The 25,904-nt window shown below is 44.5% G+C and overlaps 1 protein-coding gene across 1 annotated transcript in view; it reads right to left on the reverse strand.

Moving 5' to 3' along the window:
* LOC141082546 (NXPE family member 1-like) overlaps positions 1-15,041 on the reverse strand; it is a 357,108-nt gene extending 342,067 nt beyond the window's left edge. The window contains exon 1 of the mRNA XM_073566467.1: positions 14,949-15,041. Coding sequence (XP_073422568.1) covers positions 14,949-15,041 — 93 coding nt within the window. The remainder of the gene's footprint in view (positions 1-14,948) is intronic.
* Between the last annotated feature and the right edge of the window lie 10,863 nt (positions 15,042-25,904).

The following is a 25,904-nucleotide window of genomic DNA, read 5'->3' on the forward strand; positions in this document are numbered from 1 at the left end:
ATTCCCTATATCAGGCCGCCTCTTCCTGGAGGCAGCACCTGATTATCGCTTTTGCTTCCTTGCTAGGCCTTGTTGGTGCCTGCATGGTGGCTCTCTGTACTCAGGTCCACTGCCTTGTACTCTGGTGTGATTCCCAGCACCCGCTCTTCTCTGTCTTGTACCCAGGCGTGCTTCCCAGCACGTGCTCTGCTGTGTCTTGTACCCAAGTGTGCTTCCCAGTACACGTCCTGCTCCATCCTGTACCTTGCGTGCCCCCGTCTACATGCTGTACGCACTTCTGTACCCAGCGTGCCCCGAGTACATGCTTTATATATTCCTGTACCCTGTGTGCCCCCATCTTCATCCTGCTAAACACGGTCTCTCATGCCTCCTTTGAACAGGCCATCTGGTTCCAACAGTCGTGGTACTTTATTCCCCTGGGCCTGCCCCTGACGCTCCCTGTATAGGAGGTGGTCCTCCCTAGGTCAGCTCGCCAGGGGTGAGTTGGTGTCACGGCCCAGAGGGTCCACTCCAGGAGTCATCACACGAACAAGGGTGGGTGGTTTTGCTGGGCGTAAAAGACTTGTTATGGAAAAGGTTGAGGTGTACCCCACAGGGGAACATGTTTTCCAGCCAACACACTTAGTGTATGGGCATTACAAGTTTAGGAGACCAGCTCCTTTTTAATGGGACATATTTTGTTAAGAGGCCCTCATCCATGTTTCTTCCAAGGGGGATTGGGGTTATTGGGCTGCATATGACTTGGTAGCAGGGCAGGCCTTGCAGTCAATCCATAAGAAAATAGAATGGGAGTACAAAATGAATAATGTGAAGTGGGTTTTCCTGGGCCCATCCAGTACCTGGGTTCTAAGGCATATTGGAGTGCATATGACTTGGTAGCAGGGCAGACCTTGCTGTCAATGCATAAGAAAACAGAATGGGAGTACAAAATGAATAATGTGAAGTGGATTTTCCTGTGCCCATTCAGTATGTGGGTTCAAAGGCTTATTGGGGTGCATATGACTCGGTAGCAGTTCAGGCCTTGCAGTTAATCCATAAGAAAACAGAATGGGAGTACAAAATGAATAATGTGAAGTGGATTTTCCTGTGCCCATCCAGTATGTGGGTTCAAAGGCTTATTGGGGTGCATATGACTTGGTAGCAAGGCAGGCCTTGCATTCAATGCAACATTTTTTAGGGAAGCTCTCCTGGACATCTTGTGAAAGGGGTATTGGGGTGCGTCGTAATTCTTGGAAGCCCATCCACTCACTGCATAGGCTATAACAGTTTATGACCCACTGTTTAATAATGGCCCTTTAAGCAGATTAGTGCTGCCTGATGCCCCTGTAAAAATAGCCTCTGTGACTTTGAGAGTCTCTCCTTCATAAATGAAGCAAGATATGTCTGCTTATGTCACACACCACATGGCCAGCTAGGGTTGGTAAATGTTGCAATGACATTTCCCAGTGAATGCATTTGTTTTGGTTGAAAGCAATGTAAAATTTGAAAAACGCTTCAAAAATGCAGCGTCTGAACATAGCTAAAGTGGGGGAGGAACTTTTTGGTATGGGGTTAATTTTTTTTGCCTTATATACAAGTCATTAACCTGGAAAGGATGTACCTTAGCATATTTCCCAGCAAAATCTGTTTTGGTTTTGGTTTGGTATGTTTTTTTTGTAAAAATGGCAAGAAACTCTGACAACATTGTTTAAAGATGTGAACTAGGAGTCAGGAATGCTTCCAGGGGCAATCCCCGTGATGTCCACGTGTCATTTGAGCAGTGTTTGCATCATTTTCAGATGTTTTTAGACCCCCGGGAGGGATCGTGGTAAAAATGCTCGGGTCTCCCATAGACTTACATTGGGCTCGTTGTTCTATCCGAGTACCCGAGTATTCCAATTTGCTTGACCTGAGCAATGAGCACCCAAGCATTTTAGTGCTCGCCCATCACTACTAGGGATAGTAAAACTTTTTTAAACATAGTCTTAGTATAATACATTAGCTAGTTTGGTAAGATATTTTCTGGTTCTGGAATTCCTCAGATTTTTAAATTGTTTAGTCTATTACGATCCTCCAGATCAGCTAGTTTTAATGTTTAACCCCTTTCTGACCTTAGACGTACTATCCCGTCCATGGGCATACAGGTCCAGGGCACATAGTACATTATGTGCGATCGCGGTCGAGTGTAAGCTGATTCTCACAGCTGACACCCGGCACTAATTGCCAGGAGCAGTCACGGACCGCTCCCAGGACTTTAAACCCCGGGACACAGCGATCAAACATGATTGCAGCAATCCAGAGCTGGCAGAGGGGCTGACAGCCTCTCTGACTTTGGATCGGAGACCCCGCGGCATGACGCAGGGTCCCGATTGCTGCCATGGAGACCCGATGTCGTCATGACGACATCCGGGTCTCCAGATCTGAGAGACTTCCTGTCATGCACAGTGCATGTCAGGAAGTCTCACAGGTCAGTGTAACAGAAGCTGCAGCACTGACAGCTTCTATAGCATGCATATCTGCATGCTATAGAAGCGATTAGCCTGCACAAAATGAGTGTCCCATAGTGGTACAAAGTGTAAAAGTAAGAATTAAATAAAATAAAAATTTTAAATAATTGTAAAAATATTTTAAAAAATAATAAAAAATTGTAAAAAAATCAATATTTATTTTATCACAAAATAAATATTTAATAGAAAAAAAATCTAAAAAATAAAAGTACACATATTTAGTATCGCAGCGTCCATAACGACCCAACCTATAAAACTGTCCCACTAGTTACCCCTTTAGTGAACATCATAAAAAAAAAGGCAAAAAATAGCTTAGTTACTCACCGATAACAGTGTTTCTTGGAACCCATGACAGCACCACGGAGAGAGGGGGCCCACCCATCAAGGACAGGAAACTACAGATAAAAAGGCAGCACCTCTCCTCCGCCCCCAGTTGGTTACAGAGCATCAGAGGGTCTCCAGGTTAGTTAACAACAAAAGTATATACATAACATTATAATATTGTATATTATGGAGAAGCACCGTGTCTAACAAACCACTCTATACATATTAACTCGTGCTCACCACACACGTGAAGGGGGGAATAAGCGGGTGCTGTCATGGGTTCCGAGAAACACCGTTGTCGGTGAGTAACTAAGCTATTCTCTCTCACCCATGACAGCACCACGGAGAGAATTTCAGAGATTGGTAGCTTAGGGAGGGACCACCGCCTGAAGGACCCTTCTCCCGAAGGTCAGGTCAGACGTAGAGGCTAGATCTAAGCGATAGTGCCTGAAAAAGGTAGAAGGTGTTGACCAGGTGGCCGCCTTACAGATCTGCTCTATTGATACCTCTGATCTTTCAGCCCATGAGGTCGCCATTGCCCTTGTAGAGTGAGCTTTTAGACCCTCCGGGATGGTATTCTCACTGGATGAATACGCCAGGGCAATCGCATCCCTTATCCATCTTGCTAGAGTACTCTTGGATGCCTTGAGTCCCTTCCGAGGTCCCTGGAAACACACAAAGAGAGACCCTTCCTTCCTACATTCCTTGGTGGCCTCTAAGTACTGAACTAGGCACTTCTTCACATCTAGGGTGTGAAATTTTTCCTCTCCCCTATTCTTAGGGTTTGGGCAGAAGGAAAGACTACTTCTTGTGACCTATGGAAGTGTGTTGACACCTTAGGTAGGTATGCTGGGTCAGGTTTTAATATGACTCTATCGTCCAAGATTTCAGTGAATGGGGGTATCGCTGACAAGGCTTGAATATCGCTCACTCTGCGAGCGGATGTGAGGGCCGCTAAGAGTATAGTCTTTAATGATAAGGTTTTCAGGGGTGCTGACTGGATGGGCTCGAATGGGGGCCCTGTTAGGGCAGACAACACTAGATTTAGATCCCATGATGGTATCTTCTGGGTGGTTATTGGTCTAGATCTGGCTGCGGCCCTCATAAACCGTACTACTCAAGGGTTGCCCGCCACATCCTGAACCCTTACCCTGGAGCTGGATAGAAATTTCCTCCAAGTTCTACCATAGGCCCTGGTTGTGATCGGTTTCCTACTCTTTTCGTTCAGCGGAAACACTCTGCGCCTCTTTTGGCCTAGTCCCCCGAACATTATGTCCTGGACTGATCTATCTGGCCGAGGGTCTGCTACCCCCATGGTAGACCTTACCGCCTTTACTAGCATGTCTACCTAGTCCAAAGGAAAGCAATGACGACCTTCTGTTTCCTCATCTGAGGATGACACGTCGGTGCCTGAGGTATGTGATGTAACTTCCCCTGACGTCGAGGCCTCTGACTGGGAGGCTACTATTGTGTCCCTTTTCCTTCCCCTTCCTTTGTGTTTTAGGGATGAAAGGGCACTTTGAAACTCCGTATGGATTACCGCTCTTAGATCCGAGGCGTAATCCGGGGTTTCATCACAAAGAACTTCCTGTATGCAGGAATCGCAGAGCTTTTTATCCTAAGCTGGTGGTAGCGGTCTGCTACAGGTGGGGCATTCCCTGTTCTTTGTTTTTTCTTTCTTCTTTCCCTAAGGAAAAGAAGTCTATTCAAATGGGGGACATTCACGTAGATCACTTACCCCATTGTGCGCGAATGCAGGTACTGGTTCGGGAGGTGGATTCGGATCCCTCAGGCTGATCCACGGAAGGTGACTTGCCCCTCGCAGTCGACTTGCTCCGCTGCGTGGAGTGGCTACTGGACTGGCCATCGCCGTCCTTTTCTTTTTACCGGCGATGGTGGTGTTGTCTGTGTTGCTGCTGCTTATGCTTCCAGCAAGGAGCAGCTCCTGCGTTCTTCTTTTAAATCTCCCACCATGACGTCACCTTCCTTCTCCCAGCCTGCACCGCTGAGCCCCGGGGAGCGTGCACTGCGCATGCGCCGACCGCGGGAACCTGGAAGTCGTCGTTTCATTTCCGGGGCAGTGCCATATTGGTGCACCTCTGTACCGCTGCGCTGCCCCCACATGTGCCGGCGTCCCCCAGCTCCATTCTCCTTTCCGGAGCAGCGGCTCGGTCCGCCCCTGCCTGTTCACCCTGTACATCCCCTCAGCTACAGCGGTGGCAGCTTCAGACACCGACCCCGCCACTGCAGGGGGCCTCCCCGCTGCCAGAACCACGAACGAAACGGCCCTGGTCCTTTCAGGTAAGCTGCTACCGCCGCTGCTGCAGGATACATGGGTCACCAGTCAAGGACAGGAACCCAACTGGGGGCGGAGGAGAGGTGCCGCCTTTTTATCTGTAGGTTCCTGTCCTTGATGGGCGGACCCCCTCTCTCCGTGGTGCTGCCATGGGTGAGAGAGAAACAATGCTTTATCATCATACCGCCAAACAAAAAGTGGAATAACACGCAAACAAAGACAGATACAAAATAAACATGGTACCACTGAAAACGTCATCTTGTCCCGCAATAAACAGCATCATCAGCAAAAGAATAAAAAAGTTATAGCTGTCAGAATAAAGCAACACAAAAATAATAATTTTTTCTATAAAATAGTTTTCACTATATAAAAGCGCCAAAACATAAAAAAGATATAAATGAGGTATCGCTGTCATCATACTGACCCAAATAATAAAAATGCCTCATCAATTTTACCACACATGAAACGGTATAATCGCCCCCCCAAAAGAAATTCATGAATTGCTGGTTATTGTTCATTCTATCTCCCAAAAATCGGAATTATATGTAATCAAAAAATGTCATGCTCCCGAAAGTGGTACTAATAAAAACATCAACTTGTCCCACAAAAAATAAGACCTCACATGACTCTGTGCGCCAAAACATGGAAAAATTATACCTCTTAAAATGTGGTGATGCAAAAACTATTTTTTGCAATAAAAAGCGTTTTTTTAGTGTGTGACAGCTGCCAAACATAAAAACACGCTATAAAAACCCTCTATAAATAGCAAATCAAACCTCCCTTTATCACCCCTTAATTAGGGAAAATAATAAAAAAAAGTATTTATTTCAATTTTCCCATTGGGGTTAGGGTTGGGGCTAAAGTTAGGGTTGGGGTTGGGGCTAGAGTTGGGGGTTAGGGTTTGGATTAGGGTTAAGGTTTGGATTAGAGTTAGGGTTGAGAGTAAGGTTAAGGTTGGGATTAGGGTTAGGGTTTGGATTAGAGTTAGGGTTGGGATTTGGGTTAGGGTTGGGATTAGGGTTAGGGTTGGGGTTAGGGGTGTGTTAGTGTTAGGTTTGTGGTTAGGGTTATTGTTAGGGTTGGGATTAGGTTTAGGGGTGTGTTGGAGTTAGTGTTGGAGTTAGAATTGGTTTTTTTTCACTGTTTAGGCACATCATGCACTCTCCAAATGTGACATAGCGTCTGATCTCAATTCCGGCTAATTCTACATAGAAAAAGTCAAACGGCGCTCCTTCCCTTCTGAGCTCTGCCATGCGCCCAAACAGTGGTTTACCCCCATATATGGGGTATCAGTGTACTCAGGACAAATTGCACAACAACTTTTAGGGTCCAATTTCTCCTGTTACCCTTGATAACATAAAACAAACTGGATCTGAATTAAATTTTTTGTGAAAAAAGTTAAATGTTCATTTTTTGTAAACATTCCAAAACCTCCTGTGAAGCACCTGAAGGGTTAATAAACTGCTTGAATGTGGTTTTGAGCACCTACTTTCCATGCTGGATCATGACAGATAAAAGCACCAGTAACCTTTTTTTTCTTCACTGTGTGGTTTCAGTTCTAGTTTTGCCCCCGGTGGCCATTGGCCATTGCACTTGATGTTTTCTTTGCTTTGCCTTTTGCCCCCGGTGGTCACAGGGGTTATAGCAGATTTTGGCCCCTGATCATTTGACCATTCCCTTTTCCTATATAGGGTCACATGGTCTATGAGCAGGTGTTGGTGATAGCGTCTTTTTGGGATTCCAACCACGGTGAAGGGAACAGCTGGCTGAGGTGTGAAGTCACTGCAGAAACCTGGTGAAGTTAGCAGCTGGCTTGAAGGTTGGAGCCACTGCTGAAACTGGTGTTGAACTCTGGCTGCCCGGTGTCCGCAGCACAGTGAGATGGTGAAGGTGTCAGCTGGCTCTGAGGTGTTGAGCCACTGCGAAAAGTTAACCCGGTGATGCACTCTGCTGCCTGGTGCTGCAGCAGAGCAAGATAAGTCTTTTTGGTGTTTCCCCTGTTTGTGTTTTTCCCTGGTGTGTATTAGTACAGCGGTGGGGCCAGTGCCTGCATCACCCAGCTCCCTAGCAAGGGATAGGGTTAGGGTGTGCTAGGGTGACAGGTATCTGTTATGAATGAGTCACCGTAGGAGGCAAAAACAGAAATACTAGCTAAGTCTAGAAAACCAGAGAAGTTGGCAGCTATCGGATTGCAGACCGCTAAACCTATCAACAACAACTAGCAGTAGCCGTGGGGGGTTCCTACGGTGCCCTAGACCCCTCGATCACAGCCGGAGAACTAAATAGCCTAAAGACAGAAAGGGAAATCTAAACTTCCCCAGAGGAGACCCCAAAGCAATAGGCAGCCCCCAACATATAATGACGGCGAAGCAAGATGAAAAAACACTCACACAGATAGAAAGATAGGCTGAGCAAATGATGGAGCCCAAGCTAACTAAATAGGACTGGATAGAAAAGCTGCTGTCTGCAATCCGCCAAAACCCTATCAAAACAAGAGCCAACAGGCTGATAGGGAAAAAAGCCCTGAAGACGCTAGGCTTCAAAAAGACTATATCAGTACTCAGGTATTTTCTGAAGACAGAGCAAAAGGAATTCAGCTCACCCCAGCAGGGAATGGTAGAAATCCAGAAAAACAAGGCAAAACAAAACCAAAACACAAATGCAAAAAGCAGAGCAGAAAACTTAGCTTTTGAGGAGCTGGAATCAGACTGGTCTCCTAGAATCCCTCAGAGAAATCACCCGCAAGGCAGAAGGGCGTCGGCTGCCTTATATCCAGTCAGCAATTCCAGTCACCCAGTCATCATCATTCTGCTCAGGTGCTTGGTAATCAGCCTCACTATCTTCCTTCACCAGAAGAGGGAGTTCATCAGACCTCAATGGTGAAGGGAAAATGAACTCACAACAGTACCTCCCCCTTGAGGAGGGGTCACCGAACCCTCATCCATGCCACCAGGGCGATCAGGGTGAGCCCGATGAAAGGCACGCACCAATCTTTTGGCATGAATATCAGAGGCAGAGACCCAGGAATTATCCTCCTGACCATAACCCTTCCACTTAACCAAATACTGGAGTCTCTGTCTAGCCAGACGGGAATCCAGTATCTTCCCTACCTCATATTCCATGTTACCTTCAACCAATACAGAGTCCGGAGGTGCCACCCCAGGAACAACTGGTTCAACAAACCTCTTCAACAAGGACTTATGAAACACATTATGGATTTTAAATGTGACAGGAAGAGCCAAACGAAAAGAGACCGGATTAATAATCTCCAAAATCTTGTAAGGTCCAATAAATCTAGGCTTAAACTTAGGAGAAGCCACCTTCATAGCGATATTTTTTGATATAACCAAACCATATCACCAACCTTAAACTGGGGACCAATGGTCCTATGTCAGTTGGAAAACCGCTGGGCCTTTTCCTGGGAGAGAGACAACTTATCCACCACTTGGTCCTAGATCTGGTGCATTCTCTCCACCACAGTGTCAACACCTGGGCAGGCAGAAGGCTCCACCTGCCCTGAAGAAAATCGAGAATGAAACCCAAAGTTACAAAAACAAGGTGACATCAAAGTGGCAGAACTAGCTCTATTATTTAAAGCAAATTCAGCCAAGGGCAAAAATGAAACCCAATCATCCTGATCAGCGGAAATAAAACATCTCAAATATGACTCCAAGGTCTGGTTTGTTCTCTCCGTCTGCCCATTGGTCTGAGGGTGAAAAGCAGCGGAGAAGGACAACTGAATTCCCAGCTTGGAACAGAAAGTCCTCCAAAATCTAGACACAAACTGAACTCCTCTGTCAGATACAATGTTCTCAGGAATCCCGTGCAAGCGAACCACCTGTTGCAAAAACAGGGGCACCAACTCAGAGGAAGATGGCAACTTAGGGAGTGGTACAAGATGAACCATCTTAGAGAACCTATCACAAATCACCGAAATAACAGTCATTCTCTGAGAGACAGGCATATCAGAGATGAAATCCATTGAAATATGGGTCCATGGCCTCCTGGGGACCGGCAAAGGCATCAACAACCCACTAGAGCGAGAACAAGGTTCAGACCTGGAGCAAGTCCCACAGGACTGCACAAAATTCCTGACATCACGAGACAAGGCGGGCCACCGAAAAGAAAGACTCACCAGATCTCTAGTACCAAAAATACCTGGATGATCAGCCAATGCAGAGCAATGAACTTCAGACATCACTCTCTTCTTCCTCTGGTCAGGAACATACAACTTTCCACTGGGACAACGCTCAGGTTTGTCCTCCTGGAACTCTTCCAGAGCACGTCTCAAACCGGGCGAGATGGCAGAAAGAACTACCCCCTCGCCTAAGATGGTAGCAGGCTTGGTCACCACAGGAGAATCAGCAAAGAAGCTCCTATAGAGGGCGTCTGCCTTGACATTCTTAGTGCCAGGAAGCAAAGAGACCACAAAATCAAAACGTGTAAAAAAAACAAGGCCCACCTAGCCTGTCTAGGGTTCAAGCGTTTGGCCGACTCCAGGTAAATCAAATTCTTGTGGTCAGTGAGGACCATGACCCGATGTTTAGCTCCCTCCAACCAATATCTCCACTCCTCAAATGCCCATTTCATGGCTAACAGTTCCTGATTCCCCACATCATAGTTACGTTCAGATGGAGAGAACTTTCGGGAAAAGAAAGCACAGGGATTCATTTTAGATGTTGCAGGATCCTTTTGGGACAAAACAGCACCTGCACCAATCTCAGAAGCGTCCACCTCTACCTGGAACGGGAGTGAGACATCAGGTTGCTGCAAAACCGGGGCAGAAGTGAATCTTTGCTTCAGCTCCTGAAAGGAAGAAACAGCCTTCGGAGACCAATTCAACACATCAGGACCCTTCTTAGTCAGATCAGTCAATGGCTTGGCAATACTAGAAAATTTTGCTATAAATTTCCGATAAAAATTAGCAAAACCCAAAAACTTCTGGAGGGCCTTCAAAGAAGTGGGCTGAACCCAATCATAAATGGCCTGTACCTTGGCCGGGTCCATTTCAATAGTTGACGGAGACAAAATAAATCCCAAAAATGAAATCCTCTGTACCCCAAAAAGGCATTTCGATCCTTTGACATACAGGGAATTCTCCCTCAAGATCCGGAACACAGTCCGAACATGTTCCACATGAGAATCCCAATCCTTGGAGAACATCAAAATATCATCCAGATAGATAATCAAAAATTTATCGACAAAATCTCGGAAAATATCATTCATGAAGCACTGGAAGACAGAAGGGGCATTAGTGAGCCCAAATGGCATCACCAGGTACTCAAAATGTCCCTCCGGAGTATTAAACGCGGTCTTCCATTCATCCCCATGCTTAATGCGGATAAGATTATACGCCCCCCTGAGGTCAAGCTTGGTAAACCAGCAAGCACCTTTAACTCTGGAGAATAGATCCGAAATCAGGGGTAATAGATACTGATATTTAATAGTAATTTTGTTGAGGGCACGATAATCAATACAAGGCCTTAATGAACAATCCTTTTTGGCCACGAAAAAAACCCGGCACCTAAGGGTGAAGAGGATGGTCTAATATGACCCTTCTCCAATGCCTCCTTAATATAGGATCGCATAGCCTTGTGCTGGGGTACAGATAAATTGAAGAGCCGACCCTTGGGAAATTTACACCCCGGGCTCAGTGCAATTGCACAGTCATAACTCCTATGAGGAGGCAAAGACGCAGACTCATTCTCACTAAATACATCATAAAAGTCCGCCAAATAGTCAGGAACATCATGCGACTGAGGAGAGGTGGAAAAAACCGGAGCCTCACTAAGGGCACACCGACAACCCTAACTCACCACAGACACAGATTTCCAATCCAACACTGGATTATGAATTTGCAACCAGGGAAACCCCAGAACAATGGTATCATGCAAATTATGCAACACCAAAAATCTACAATTTTCTTGATGGTCTGGGGCGACCCGCATTACCACCTGGGTCCAAAACTGAGGTTTATTCTTTGCCAAAGGAGTTGCATCAATACCCCTCAAAGGGATAGGCGTCTGCACAGGTATCATCGGAAATCCACAATGTCTAGCAAAATCCAAGTCCATTAGGTTCAGGGCTGCTCCTGAATCCACAAAAACCTTGGCGGAAAATGTGGACAGGGAGCAGATCAGAGTAATTGCCAGAAGAAACTTAGGTTGAACACCACCCACAGAAAACATGTGTGCAAAAGGTTTCTCTCGTTTAGGACAGACAGAAATAATATGCGAGGCATCTCCACAAAAAAAACACAGCTTATTACGCTTTCTGAACTCCTGACGTTGCTCCCTGGACAAAACTCTATCACATTGCATAGGTTCAGACACTTGTTCAACAGGTGGCAACACCTCTCGTGCAGTCTTGCGTTTACGTAAACGCCGATCAACCTGAATGGCTAATGACATACAATCGTCAAGACCAGAGGGAATAGGAAATCCACCATAGTATCTTTTACGGCTTCTGACAAACCCTTCCGAAAGAGAGCTGCCAAGGCATTATCATTCCAGGTAGTACGGACCGCCCACTTTCGGAATTTTTGACAGTACAATTCTGCAGAATCTCGACCCTGGCTCAATGCCAACAGGGTCTTTTCAGCCTGATCAATACCCTTAGGTTCGTCATACAACAACCCCAAGGCTTGAAAAAATGTGTTCACATTAGTCAGAATAGTATCATCTGGTTTCAAAGAAAACGTCCAATCCTGGGGATCGCCACGCAGCAAAGAGATGACAATTTTAACCTGATGTGCAGAGCTCCCTGACGAGTTAGGCTTTAAGGCAAAAAATAATTTATAACTATTTTTGAAATTCAGAAATTTAGACCGATCCCCAAAAAACACATCAGGAGTAGGGATCTTTGGTTCAGCAGCATGTGAATGAGCAAGGTAGGCGGAAATTCCCCGCACTTCCGCAGCGAGCTGCTCCACACGATCAGACAATTGCTTTATCTCCATTGAGAGAAAAAAAAATTCCCCCTACGGCCTCAGAGATATTGAGGAAAAAATATACACACTCTTTTTTTTTTTTTTTCAATTCTTTCCTGCTATTGAGTACCCTAGGATCTGCAGTATGGCGGGTGATTCTGTTATGAATGAGTCACCGTAGGAGGCAAAAACAGAAATACTAGCTAAGTCCAGAAAACCAGAGAAGTTGGTAGCTATCGGATTGCAGACCGCTGAACCTATCAACAACAACTAGCAGTAGCCGTGGGGGGTTCCTACGGTGCTCTAGACCCCTCGATCACAGCCAGAGAACTAAATAGCCTAAAGACAGAAAGGGAAATCTAAACTGCCCCAGAGGAGACCCCAAAGCAATAGGCAGCCCCCAACATATAATGACGGCAAAGCAAGATGAAAAAACACTCACACAGATAGAAAGATAGGCTGAGCAAATGATGGAGCCCAAGCTAACTAAATAGGACTGGATAGAAAAGCTGCTGTCTGCAATCCGCCAAAACCCTATCAAAACAAGAGCCAACAGGCTGATAGGGAAAAAAGCCCTGAAGACGCTAGGCTTCAAAAAGACTATATCAGTACTCAGGTATTTTCTGAAGACAGAGCAAAAGGAATTCAGCTCACCCCAGCAGAGAATGGCAGAAATCCAGAAAAACAAGGCAAAACAAAACCAAAACGCAAATGCAAAAAGCAGAGCAGAAAACTTAGCTTTTGAGGAGCTGGAATCAGACTGGTCTTCTAGAATCCCTCAGGGAAATCACCCACAAGGCAGAAGGGCGTCAGCTGCCTTATATCCAGTCAGCAATTCCAGTCACCCAGTCATCATCATTTTGCTCAGGTGCTTGGTAATCAGCCTCACTACCTTCCTTCACCAGAAGAGGGAGTTCATCAGACCTCAATGGTGAAGGGGAAAATGAACTCACAACAGGTATCCTGATCGACACCCGGTGCGGAACTGGCCTAGGGATCGTTAGGAGTGGAGGGACACTGACTCAGAGGAGTGCAGGAGGTCTCCACGTCCCCGTTCCCTATCACAGGGCCCGCCATTGTAACTGTTGCCCCTTTCCCCGTGTCTTGCTGTATCAGTTACCGGCCTGCGAGTCGTGTCACACAGGACAGTTACACGTGCCTTGTCTTGTTGTTTCAGTTACCGACCTGCGGGTCGTGCCAGACAAGATGGGTCCATGTGACACTTTCAGGGTGAAGTTTTTAAAATGGTGTCACTTTTGTGTATTTTCTATCATATAGACCCCTCAAAGTTATTTCAAATGTGATGTGGTCCCTAAAAAAAGGTGTAGTAAAAATGAGAAATCGCTGCTCAACTTTTAACCCTTATAATTTCTTGATGTAAATTAGACATGTGCGAAATGGTACTTATTAAGTATTTTGTGTGACATATCTCTGTGATTTAAGGGCATGAAAATTCAGTTGGAAAATTGCAAAATTTTAGCCAAATTTCCATTTTTTTCACAAATAATCGCAAGTCATATCAAAGAAATTTTATTACTATCATGAAGTACAATTGTCACAACAAAACAATGTCAGAATCACCAGGATCCATGGAAGCGTTCCAGAGTTATTACCTCATAAAGGGACAGTGGTAAGAATTGTAAAAATTGGCCCGGTCATTAACATGCAAACCACCCTTGGGGGAAAAGGGGTTAAACTTTGAATTTCAGTTTGTAGATTTAAATTTAGTTTGAAAAGGTTATCTGTTTTGTTCTCTACCTTGTTTATTCTTTTTTCCTTTTCTTCAAATCTTACATAAATGCCTACACACAGAATGAAGATTTTCCTGTTGTTTTTCAAATCCTATTTTGGGGCTCTCTCTTATGATATTACATATAAACAGCTTTTAATCTTCGTTAATTTGGTTTTCTGGGGATGGTAAAATCTCAATATTAATAGGAGAGATGGAAGATTCCTCTGGATGAGGTGGTAGCGGACGGTCTGTTTTGGCGCGGTTTTTAAAGGGGCTGTCATTGGGCGATAGATGTAACGTCAGAAAAGCGGTCTGAGTCACCTTGAGATCTTACCTCATCCTTATCCCAATCCCTAGGGTCTCTTTTAGCAGATGTTGAAAGGTCCATGTCCGCTATAAATGTAGTATCTAGAGGAGAGAACCCTTTTTTCCCTTCATATAACTCCAGTAAAGATGATGTTTATAAATGTCATTTTTAACAATTTTAACATGCTATGTAACCTCACCAATACTTGGTGACCTTAGGAGCTGCAGTAACTGGTATACGATGAGCTTATAAAAAAGGAGTTTACTGTTCACTGTGTTTTATTTATAACTTTCTAAATTTTTTAGAGCTTTTTATCAGAAACACAAAGCACCAGCCACTAAATATTAAAAAAAAATAAGGAAAAAATTTTAGACCTAAAGAAACATGGTGATAAAAACCAGAGATCACTTTCCAGGGTATTAATGAGAATTATTAACAATCTAGCTTACTACGAATTTCTCAATTAGTTGTAACAAGGAAAACTTAATAGCTGACATACTGTCAGTTTTCACATTTAGCTTGTATGAACTATGGCACACATCCCATGGGCACGGTCTCCTTTAAATGATAAGGACACCTCTGGGGGGGGGCATTTAGATTTTAAGTAAATGCAGGTAATTGGAGCTCAAAATGATTTTTACAATTGAATTTCATTACAAATATTTTTCCTATTTGGCTATTATGGTATTTTTGTTCCTGCTGACTGAATGTTATATTTGTTAGAACAACAATCATATGACATCAGACAAATTGATTACATACAAAAAATGCAATGACAACAAAGTATTATATTCATGCACCAGGTGACTTCACATTTCACAATTTAATTCTCATCAACATAAGTAACGACATAATCAAGTTATTTTAGGTCTTACCTTTTTTAAATTTTGATGGTAAATGATGCTAATCAGGAGACAGAATGCAACTAATGATATCGGGTAACCTTTGTAGGATAAGAGGTACTTCATTGTCTGTAGAAAAACAATGCACAGTAAACATCTATAGCCAGAGGTTATATATATATATCCTAATCTAGCTTCATATCTATATCTATGCCTCATATTTCGTTTCCTTTCCTTTTTCTTCTTTTGTCTCCTTACCTTTATCTCTTTCTTCTTTCCTTCTGTTCCTCTCTTAACTTCCCTCTTTCTTTTCTTCTATTCCTCTCTCTTCCCCTCTCTTTCTTTACATCTCTTCTCTCCTTCAATTACTCCCTATCCCTATTTCTGTGCACGTACATGAACTTACTCTGCTGCTCGCTGTATCATCTACAGATCCTGTTGAACCAGATTTGCGGAAGCATAATCATTATACATAAAAGGAAACGATCTTAGACAAAGGGTGAGTAATGTACTTCACATATAACTACATGGAAACATTATTTTTATTACCAACCCGTCAATTAAAATAAGAATTTATAGCTACAAATGTCTAAAAAACGCTGCCTTGAAAACTGTGATATTGACCCCTTAAGGACCAAGCCACTTTGTAGATTAATGACCTGGCCTTAATTTTGAAATCTGACCACTGTCACTTTATGTGGTCATAACTCTGGAACGCTTCAATGGATCCCGCTGATTCTGAGACACTTTTTTGTGACATATTGTACTTTATGATAGTTTCTTCAAAATTTCTTGTGTTTATTTGTGAAAAAATGTCAATTTGGCAACAAATTTGAAAATTTCACAATTTTTAACTTTTAACCCCTTTCTGCCACTAGACGTACTATCCCGTCCATGTGCCCTGGGACTTAATTCCCAATTACGGGATAGTATGTCTAATGCAATCAGCGGCGCCCACGTGGTGAGCGCCGCTGATCGCGGCCGGGTGTCGGCTAATTATCACAGCTGACACCTGGCACAATGTTTCACTGGTGGTCACGGACCGCCCCCGACATGTTAACCCCTTGTACACCGCGATCAAACATGATCGCGTTGTACCGGGGGTTAAAGGGAAGCATCGGCAGGGAGGGGGCTCCCTCCGTGCTTCCCTGAGCCCCCCACAGCAGCGCAATGAGCAGCGCAATGTGCAGCGCTGCTGTGGGGGACTCCTTCCCTACAGGCCCCCGGATCCAAGATGGCGACGGGGGCCTTGGGGGGCCTGTAGGGAGCTGAATTCCTCACTGCCTGCAAAGCGCAGGCATGGGGAAGTCTGCAGAACTGCCTGTGACAGATTGCTGATCTGTCACAGTGATCTGTGATGTGACAGATCAGCGATCTGTCACAGGACAGTGATGTCCCACCTGGGACTATGTAATAAAGTTAAAAAAAAAAAAAAAGTGTAAAAATAATTTTAAAAAAATCACTAAATAAATTAGTAAAAAAAAAAAAAATATGCCCCAATAAATTCATTTTTTGACAAAAAAAAAAACAATAAAAGTACACATATTTGGTATCACTGTGTCCATATCGACCCTATAAAACTGTACCATTAGTTAACCCCTTTAGCGAACCCCTTAAAAAATAAAAATAAAAAACTAAGCAAAAAATAATGATTTATTATCATACCACCAAACAAAAAGTGCAATAACGCGCGATAAAAAAGACGCATATAAATATCCATGGTACCGCTGAAAACGTCATCTTGTCCCGCAAAAAACGAACCACGATACAGCGTCATCCGCAAAAAAATAAAAAAGTTATAGCTCGCAGAATAAAGCGATGCAAAAATAATTATTTTTTATATAAAATTGTTTTCATTGCAAAAAAACGACAAAACATAAAAAAACGACCTAAATGAGGTATCGCTGTAACCATACCAAATCGAAGAATAAAACCGCTTTATCAATTTTACCGCACGCGGAACGGTGTAAACGCACCCCCCAAAAGAAATTCATGAAACGCTGGTTTTAGTTCATTCTGCGTCCCAAAAATCGGAATAAAAAGCGATCAAAAAATGTCACGTGCCCGAAAATGATACCAATATAATATAATATAATATGATTCGGTGGGTCAAAATACGGAAAAATTGTAGCTCTCAATATGTGGTGATGCAGAAACTATTTTTACAATAAAAAGCGTCTTTTAGCGTGCGACAGCCGCCAAACATAAAAACCGCCATAAATAGTAAATCAAACCCCCCGTTATCACCCCCTTAGTTAGGGAAAAATAATAAAATTAAAAAAATGTATTTATTTCCATTTTCCCATTAGAGTTAGGGCTAGGGCTAGGGTTATGGCTAGGGTTAGGGTTAGGGCTAGGGCTAAGGTTAGGGCTAGGGTTAGGGCTAGGGTTAGGGCTCAGAAGAGGGTTAGGGCTCAGATTAGGGTTAGGGGTGTGTTGGGGTTAGGGTTGGAGTTATAATTGTGGCGTTTCCACTGTTTGGGCACATCAGGGGCTCTACAAATACAATATGGCGTCTGATCTCAATTCCAGCCAATTCTGCGTTGAAAAAGTCAAATGGTGCTCCTTCCCTTCCAAGCTCTGCCATGCGCGCAAACAGTGTTTTACCCCCACATATAGGGTATCAGCATACTCAGGACAAATTGCAAAACAACTTTTGGGGTCCAATTTCTCCTGTTACCCTTAGGAAAATAAAAAATTGGGGGCAAAAATATCATTTTTGTGGAAAAAAATGATTTTTTTATTTTCACACCCAGGCGTTATAATCTTCTGTGAAGCACATAGGGGTTCAAAGTGCTCACCACACATCTAGATAAGTTCCATGGGGGGGTCTAGTTTCCAAAATGGGGTCACTTGTGGGGAGTTTCAATAGTTTAGGTACATCAGGGGCTCTCCAAATGCACATGACACCCGCAGACCATTCCATCAAAGTCTGCAATCCAAAACGTCACTACTTCCCTTCCGAGCCCCGACGTGTGCCCATACAGTAGCTTTCTCCCACATATGGGGTGTCAACGTACTCAGGACAAATTGGACAACAACTTTTGGGGTCCTATTTCTCCTGTTACCCTTGGGAAAATAAAAAAATTGGAGACTAATTGATCATGTTTGTGGAAAAAATACGATTTTTTTATTTTCATGCCTGGGCATTATACACTTCTGTGAAGCCCTTGGGGGTTTAAAGTGCTCACCACACATCTAAATAAGTTCCTTAGGGGGTCTAGTTTCCAAAATGGGGTTATTTGTGGGGGTTTCCACTGTTTAGGTACATTAGGGGCTCTCCAAAGGCAACATGACACCCGCAGACAATTCCATCAAAGTCTGCATTCCAAAACGGTAGTTTTCTCCCACATATGGGGTGTTAGCGTACTCAGGACAAATTGGGCAACAACTTTTGGGGTCCAATTTCTCCTGTTACCCTTGGGAAAATAAAAAAATGGGGACTAAAAGATGATGTTTGTTGTAAAAATACGATATTTATATTTTCACGCCCGGTCGCTATAAACTTCTGTGAAGCACTGGGGGGGGTTCAAAGTGCTCACCACACATCTAGATAAGTTCCTTAGGGGGTCTAGTTTCCAAAATGGGGTCACTTGTGGGGGATTTCCACTGTTTAGGTACATCAGGTGCTCTCCAAAAGCAACATGACACCCGCAGACCATTCCATCAAAGTCTGCATTCCAAAACGTCACTACTTCCCTTCCGAGCCCCGACGTGTGCCCATACAGTAGTTTTCTCCCACATATGAGGTATAAACGTACTCAGGACAAGTTGGACAACAACTTTTGGGGTCCAATTTCTCCTTGTACCCTTAGGAAAATGAAAAAATTGGTGACTAAAAGATCATGTTTGTGGAAAAAATACTATTTTTTTATTTTCATGCCCGGGCGTTATAAACTTCTGTGAAGCACTGGGGGGTTCAAAGTGCTCACCACACATCTAGATAAGTTCCCTGGGGGGTCTAGTTTCCAAAATTGTGTCATTTGTGGGGGTTTCTACTGTTTTGGTACATCAGGGGCTTTGCAAACGCGACATGGTGTCCGATCTCAATTCCAGCCAAAAACGTCAAATGGCGCTGCTTCCCTTCCGAGCTCTGCCATGCGCCCAAATAGTGGTTTACCCCCACATGTGGGGTATCAGCGCACTCAGGACAAATTGCACAATATCTTTTAGGGTCCTGTTACCCTTGGAAAAATAAGAATTGAGGGTGAAAAGATCATTTTTTTGGAAAAAATATGATTTTTTAATTGTACGGCTGTATGTTATAAACTTCTGTGAAGCCCTTGGGGGTTCAAAGTTCTCACCACACATCTAGATAAGTTCCTTGGGGGGTCTAGTTTCCAAAATGGTGTCATTTGTGGGGGTTTCCACTGTTTTGGTACATCAGGGGTTTTCCAATCGCGACATGGTGTCCGATCTCAATTACAGGCAAAAACGTCAAATGGCGCTGCTTCCCTTCCGAGCTCTGCCATGTGCCCAAATTGTCATTTACACCCACATATGGGGTATCAGCGTACTCAGGACAAATTGCACAATAACTTTTAGGGTCCTGTTACCCTTGGAAAAATAAAAATTGGGGGTGAAAAGATCATTTTTGTGGAAAAAATATGATTTTTTAATTGTACCGCTGTACGTTATAAACGTCTGTGAAGCCCTTATGGGTTCAAAGTTCTCACCACATATCTAGATAAGTTCCTTGGGGGGTCTAGTTTCCAAAATGGGGTCATTTGGGGGGTTTCCACTGTTTAGGTACATCAGGGGCTCTCCAAACGCGACATGGCGTCCGATCTGAATTCCAGCCAATTTTGCATTGAAAAAGTCAAACGGCGCTCCTTCCCTGCTGAGGTCTGCCATGCGCCGAAACAGTGGTTCCCCACCACATATCAGGTATCAGCGTACTCAGGACAAATTGCACAATAACATTTGCAGTCCAATTTCTCCTGTTACCCTTGGTAAAATAAAAAAAATTGAACCTGAAGTATTTTTTTAGTGAAAAAAAGTTAAATGTTCATTTTTTTTAAAATATTCAAAAAATTCCTGTGACACACCTAAAGGGTTAATAAACCTCTTGAATGTGGTTTTGAGCACCTTAAGGGGTGTTGTTTTTAGAATGGTGTCACTTTTGGGTATTTTCTATCATATAGACCCATCAAAGTGGCTTCAAGTGTGATGTGGTCCGTAAAAATAAAATGGTGTTGCAAAAATGAGAAATCGCTGGTGAATTTTTAACCCTTATAACTTCCTAACAAAAAAAAATTTTGGTTCCAAAATTGTGCTGATGTAAAGTAAACATGTGGGAAATGTTACTTATCAAGTTTTTTGTGTGCCGTTTCTCTGTGATTTAAGGGCATAAAAATTCAAAGTTGGAAAATTGCGAAATTTTCAAAATTTTCGCCAAATTTCCATTTTTTTTTCACAAATAAACGCAAGTTATTTGAATGAAAATTTACCACTAACATGAAGTACAATATGTCACAAGGAAACAATGTGAGAATCACCGGGATCCATGGAAGCATTTCAGAGTTATTACCTCATAAAGGGACAGAGGTCAGAATTGTAAAAATTGGCCTGGTCATTAACGTGCAAACCACCCTTGGGGCTTAAGGGATTAATTTTTATGCCCCTAAATCAGAGAGTTATGTCACATAAAATAGTTAAGAAATAACATTTCCCATATGTCTGCTTTACATCAGCACAATTTTTGAAACATAATTTTTTTTTATTAGGATGTTATAAGGGTTAAAACTTGACCAGCGATTTCTCATTTTTCCAACAATATTTATAAAACCATTTTTTTAGGGATCACCTCACATTTGAAGTCACTTTGAGGGGTGTACATGACAGAAAAGTGACACCATTCTAAAAACTGCACCCCTTAAGGTGTTCAAAACCATGTTCAAAAAGTTTCACCCTTCATGTGCTTCACAAGAATTGAACAGACCCCATTGGGCAGTGAAGAAAAAATAATTAAATTTTACCACAAAAATTTTGTTTTCACCCCAGATTTAACATTTTCACACAAGAAGTGGGTAAAATTGGCACCAGAATTTCTGCTGAATATAGAAATACACCATATGTGGCTGTACAGTACTGCTTAACCATAGAGAGAGTCTCTGTAGGGATGGTGCGCTATTTTCCTCATGGAGCGCAGATTTTCCTAGAATAGTTTGTGGACTCAATATACAGAGCCCCCTAAGTCCTAGAGAGCAGAATCCCCCTTCCCCCTAAGTGATCCCATTTTAGAAATTATACCCTGCCAAATGTGAATGCTAAAAGTGGTTTATGCACACTGGGGCTCAGAAGCGATGGAGGCATTTGTGTCATGGGACAACACAGTAAAGTCATGTATGATGCTACACTAATTGTTATGATTGGGTCACCGAGGAGGAAAGCAAGACCAAGCTAAGCCACAGAAAATCAAAGCGGTTGGTAACTAAGCAGATTGCAGACCCCTGATCCTATCCACACAACTAGCAGTAGCCGTGGAGCGTACCTACGATGATTCTAGACGCCTCGACACAGCCGGAGTACTAACTAAGCCTAAAGCAAGAAAGGGGAAATCTAAACTGCCCCGGAGCAGACCCCAAAGGAATAGATAGCCCCCAAATAGAGATGAGCAACTTTGCCTTTTTTCGGGTCGAGTCGGGTTTCATGAAACCCGACTTTCTCAAAAGTCGGGGCGAACGAAATCGGCCGATTATCGTGAAAAGTCGAAGGCCAACTGAAACACGAAACCCATTGCAAGTCAATGGGGAACCAAGGTCGGCAGGGAGTGGAGGACAGGAAACACACCTACAGTGCCCATTTGAATGCCAAAAACATCAATTCTTATTACTTAAGCTTGTCAACCTTAATTTGCTTTTTAATAATAGTTAGGCATTGAAAACTGGGGGTTATTTGGCTAAAGTTGTGGGGGGGGTAGGGATGGCTCCTGATTTTTGTGGGTCCAGGGCCAAAGAGTGTCAATGGACTCCTTTGACACATGCCACAAATCATGATCCTCTGATACGGCAGAGAAATAGCGGCATAGCACAATGAAAAATACTTCACTTCTTACATCTCATGACTGATATCCATTTTAAATTCTCCAGTAGCTCCAAAAACGGACAAAATATTACTCCATACAGTATTATGGCCAAGGTATAGTGCGCTATACAGAGTAATGAGGCCCATATATTTCTCCATACAGAATCATTGGTCCCATATAATGTTTGAAACAGTATATGATGAGCTCCACATAATGCTACGGTATATGTTGGTCCCCATGGATGAAGCTCCACTGTGATATGGGCCCCAATAATGCTCCATATATAATAGGCCCCATTTCTAATGCTTCAGTGCATAATGGGCCCTGTAAATGCTGCTCCAGAGTCTGATGTCCACCTTTGGAATGCTCCAGTGTATGGTGGGCCTCATATATCATTCTCCAGAGTATAGTGCTCCCAAAAATAGCTGTCCCAACATTGAAAACAAATAAGTCTCCATGCTAGGGAATCCCTGTACTAGTCTGGACTCCTTGTCGTCCCCATCTTCCATCTCACTGCACTTGGACTGTTTAGGTAGAGGGACAAATGTGATGTCATCGCGCTCTCTGACCAAAATGTCACTGTCAGGAAACGCGGAAGACGTCATGGCGGTGGAGCAGGGAGAGGTAAGTATTTCAACTTTGCAAGTGCTGTGATCCTGAGCAAGCAGGGGGGGCCCACTCGTTGGCGATGGCACTGGCACAGGTCCTCTTATAGTACACCGGTGTGTCTGACGGCGGGTGTGCACCCCCACCGACAGAGACACTTGATTCTACTATGAGAGACCTTGTGCCAGTGCCGTTGCCAAAGAGTGTGCCCACCCATCTGTCCAGGGCAATGGCACTCGCACGGCTGCGTGCGCCAGGTGGTGAACCCGGCCCTGTGGGAGGAGGCAGCCTAGTTAGGGAGGTGGAAAAATTGGCATATGTTGATGTTGGACATTCAGCAACTGCAAATGGAGGAATTGGAGAAGTCCGCGGAAGAGGAGGACAAAAGCAAGCCATTTTTCTGGCAACCTACGTGTCAGCAGGGGAGGGTGGGACAAAATCCTTTGAAACCCATGCATGGTTCATTTTAATGAAGGTTAGATCATCAACATTTTGGGTCGACAGACGGGTCCTTTTTTCTGTCAGGATTGATCCAGCAGCACTGAAGACTCATTCAGATAACACACTAGCAGAAGGGCAAGCGAGCTCCTGTAAGGCATATTGTGCCAATTCAGGCCAGGTGTCAAGTTTACTGGCCCAATAGTCAAAGGGGAATGACCGGTGAGTGAGAACATCGATATGGGAGGAGAAGTAGTTTGTTGCCATAGTTGACAACTGCTGTCTCCTGTCACTTTCAAACGATGCAGTATTACCAGTCGTGTGAGCGGTACTTGAAAAATCAGTCCACAACATGGTCATGAAACCCCTGTATCCAACGCCACTTCGGTTGTGTGCACCACGAACACCTCTTCCATGTTGCCCCCTACGGCTCGTTGGAAAAACATCACTGCTGCTGTGTGCTGGGAATGCCTCAAACAAAGGGTTTACCAGAGTTGCTTGTTTGTTAGCCAATATTAGCTCTAGGTTCTCCTGTGGCATGATGTTTTGGAATTTGCCTTTATAGCGTGGATCCAGAAGGCTGGCCAACCAGTAGTCGTCATCGTTCATCATTTTGGCAAAACGGGGGTCCCTTTTTAGGATCTGCAAGGCATAATCACACATGTGGGCCATTCTTCCAGGTGTCAATGATGCACTGCGAGTGCTGGGTGGAGGAGCACTTTCTGTCAAATCCACATCCCTCCAATCACGCACAAACCCTGTACCTGACCTTGCCATGCCAACATTTTTTCTTGCCCCCTGAGAAGCATCCTCCTCCCAAAATAATCATCCCCATCATCCTCCTCCTCCTCCTCTTCTTCCTCCACCTCGTCCATGAGACATCCCTGAGCAGACAATGGCTGACTGTCATCAAGGCTTCCCTCCTCCTCTTCCTCCTCGGCTGCAGAAGCCTGCTCCTTAATGTGCGTCAAAGTTTGCATGAGCAGACGCATAAGTGGGATGCTCATGCTTATGATGGCGTCATCTGCACTTACCAGCCATGTGCATTCCTAAAAGCACTGAAGGACTTTACAGAGGTCTTTCAGCTTCGACCACTGCACACCAGACAACTCCATGTCTGCCTGCAAACTGCCTGCCCATGTATCCTTCCACAAATGAATTACAGCCTGCCTCTATTCGCACAGCCTCTAAACCATGTGCAGGGTGGAGTTCCACCTTGTTGCAACGTCGATAATTAGGCGGTGCTGGGGAAGGTGGAGCAATCGCTGCAGCTTCTGCATATCACTGGAGGGTACGGGCGACCGGCGGATGTGAGAGCACAGTCTTCGCACCTTATGGAGCAGGGGTGTTAACTCAGGATAATCATTGAGGAAGCACTGCACCACCAGGTTCAAGGTGTGAGCCAGGCAAGGTATGTGTCTGAGTTTTGAAAGGGCTATGGCTGCCACAAAATTCCGGCCGTTATCACTAACTACCTTGCCTGCCTCAAGATGTAGACTGCCCAGCCATGACTCAGTTTGTTGCTGCAAGTAGTTGGCCAGTACCTTCGCAGTGTGTCTATTGTCGCCAAAACACATCATCTTCAACACAGCCTGCTGACGCTTACCACTAGCTGTTCGATAGTGGGACACCTCGTGTGCAACACTGGCAGCTGCGGATGGAGTGCTCGTGCGACTGCGCTCTTTCGCTTCTGGAGGAGGAGGAGAAGGGTCGAATGAATACAGCCAACTGTTTCCTATACCGAGGACTAGGCAGTACTGTCCCACCGCCGCTGTCCCCTGTGGACCCTGCATCCACCACATAACCCAGCGCGCAGTGATGGACACTTAACGGCACTGGCCATGCCTACTGGACCATGCATCTGTTGTGAGGTGCACCTTTCCACTCACTGATTGCTTGAGTGCATGGACAATGCGGTCTTTCACATACACATGGAGTGCTGGGATGGCTTTTCGCGAAAAGAAGTGCCGACTGGGTAGGTCATAGCGTGGTACTGCGCAGGCCATGAGCTCACGGAAAGCTTTGCTATCAACCAACCGGTAGGGCATCATCTCTAACGAGATTAGTTTGTCAATGTAGGCATTCAAAGCCAGTGTACACGGATGAGAGGATGAGTACTTTCTTGTCCTACTCAGAGTCTCTGGTAGGGTGAGCTGGACTTGAGAGCTGCATATGGTGGAACTAGCGGTGGACATGGCGGACTGAGAGAGGGTTGGTGATGGTGTTGGTGGTGTTGCTGATGGCCTAGATTCAGTCTTTCGTAGCAATAACATTGTGATTCCATGACTGCTTTGCCCTTGCGACGACACCTCGACATTTGCTGCTGGTGGTGTGCTAACCGGTGGGCTTACAATGGGGGAAGCGATGTAGCATTGCTGACTACCTTTATTCAGGGCAGGTGCACATGCGGTACATGAGGTTTGGTAGTCCGTCCACGCTTGCAAGTGCATGGTGGTTAAATGTCTAAGCATGCAACTGGTATTCAAATTTCTCAGATTTTTCCCTCGGCTAAAGGTCTTTGCGCACTTCTTACAGATAACTTTTGTCTGATCATTAGGATTTTGTTCAAAAAAGTGCCACACTGCACTCTTCCTACTATGGTAGACATTTTGAGTCCTTGCACGCTGTGCTTATTTGACCGTCTGGACAAGCTGTCCTGCAACTCTTGGTTTTTGCAACACGTTTTTGGACTGCTACGGTCCTGCCAGATAACAGCTGTTGCGATGTCGTTGCCTGCTGTGGATCCTCCTCCTCCTCTTCTGAGCTATTGGCAGTGGCACCCTCTTCCCCAATGGATGCCAATCTGGGTCAACAACTGGGTCATCCATCACCTCCTCTTCAATTTCATGTACACCTTCCTCTGTGTCATCGTGTAAGGTGGTATAGTATGCGGGAAGGGGCACCTGAGTTTCATCAGG

This window comes from Dendrobates tinctorius, unplaced genomic scaffold (assembly GCF_039654945.1).
Source record: "Dendrobates tinctorius isolate UK_male_01 unplaced genomic scaffold, ASM3965494v1 ptg000018l, whole genome shotgun sequence".
NCBI lineage: Eukaryota > Metazoa > Chordata > Amphibia > Anura > Dendrobatidae > Dendrobates > Dendrobates tinctorius.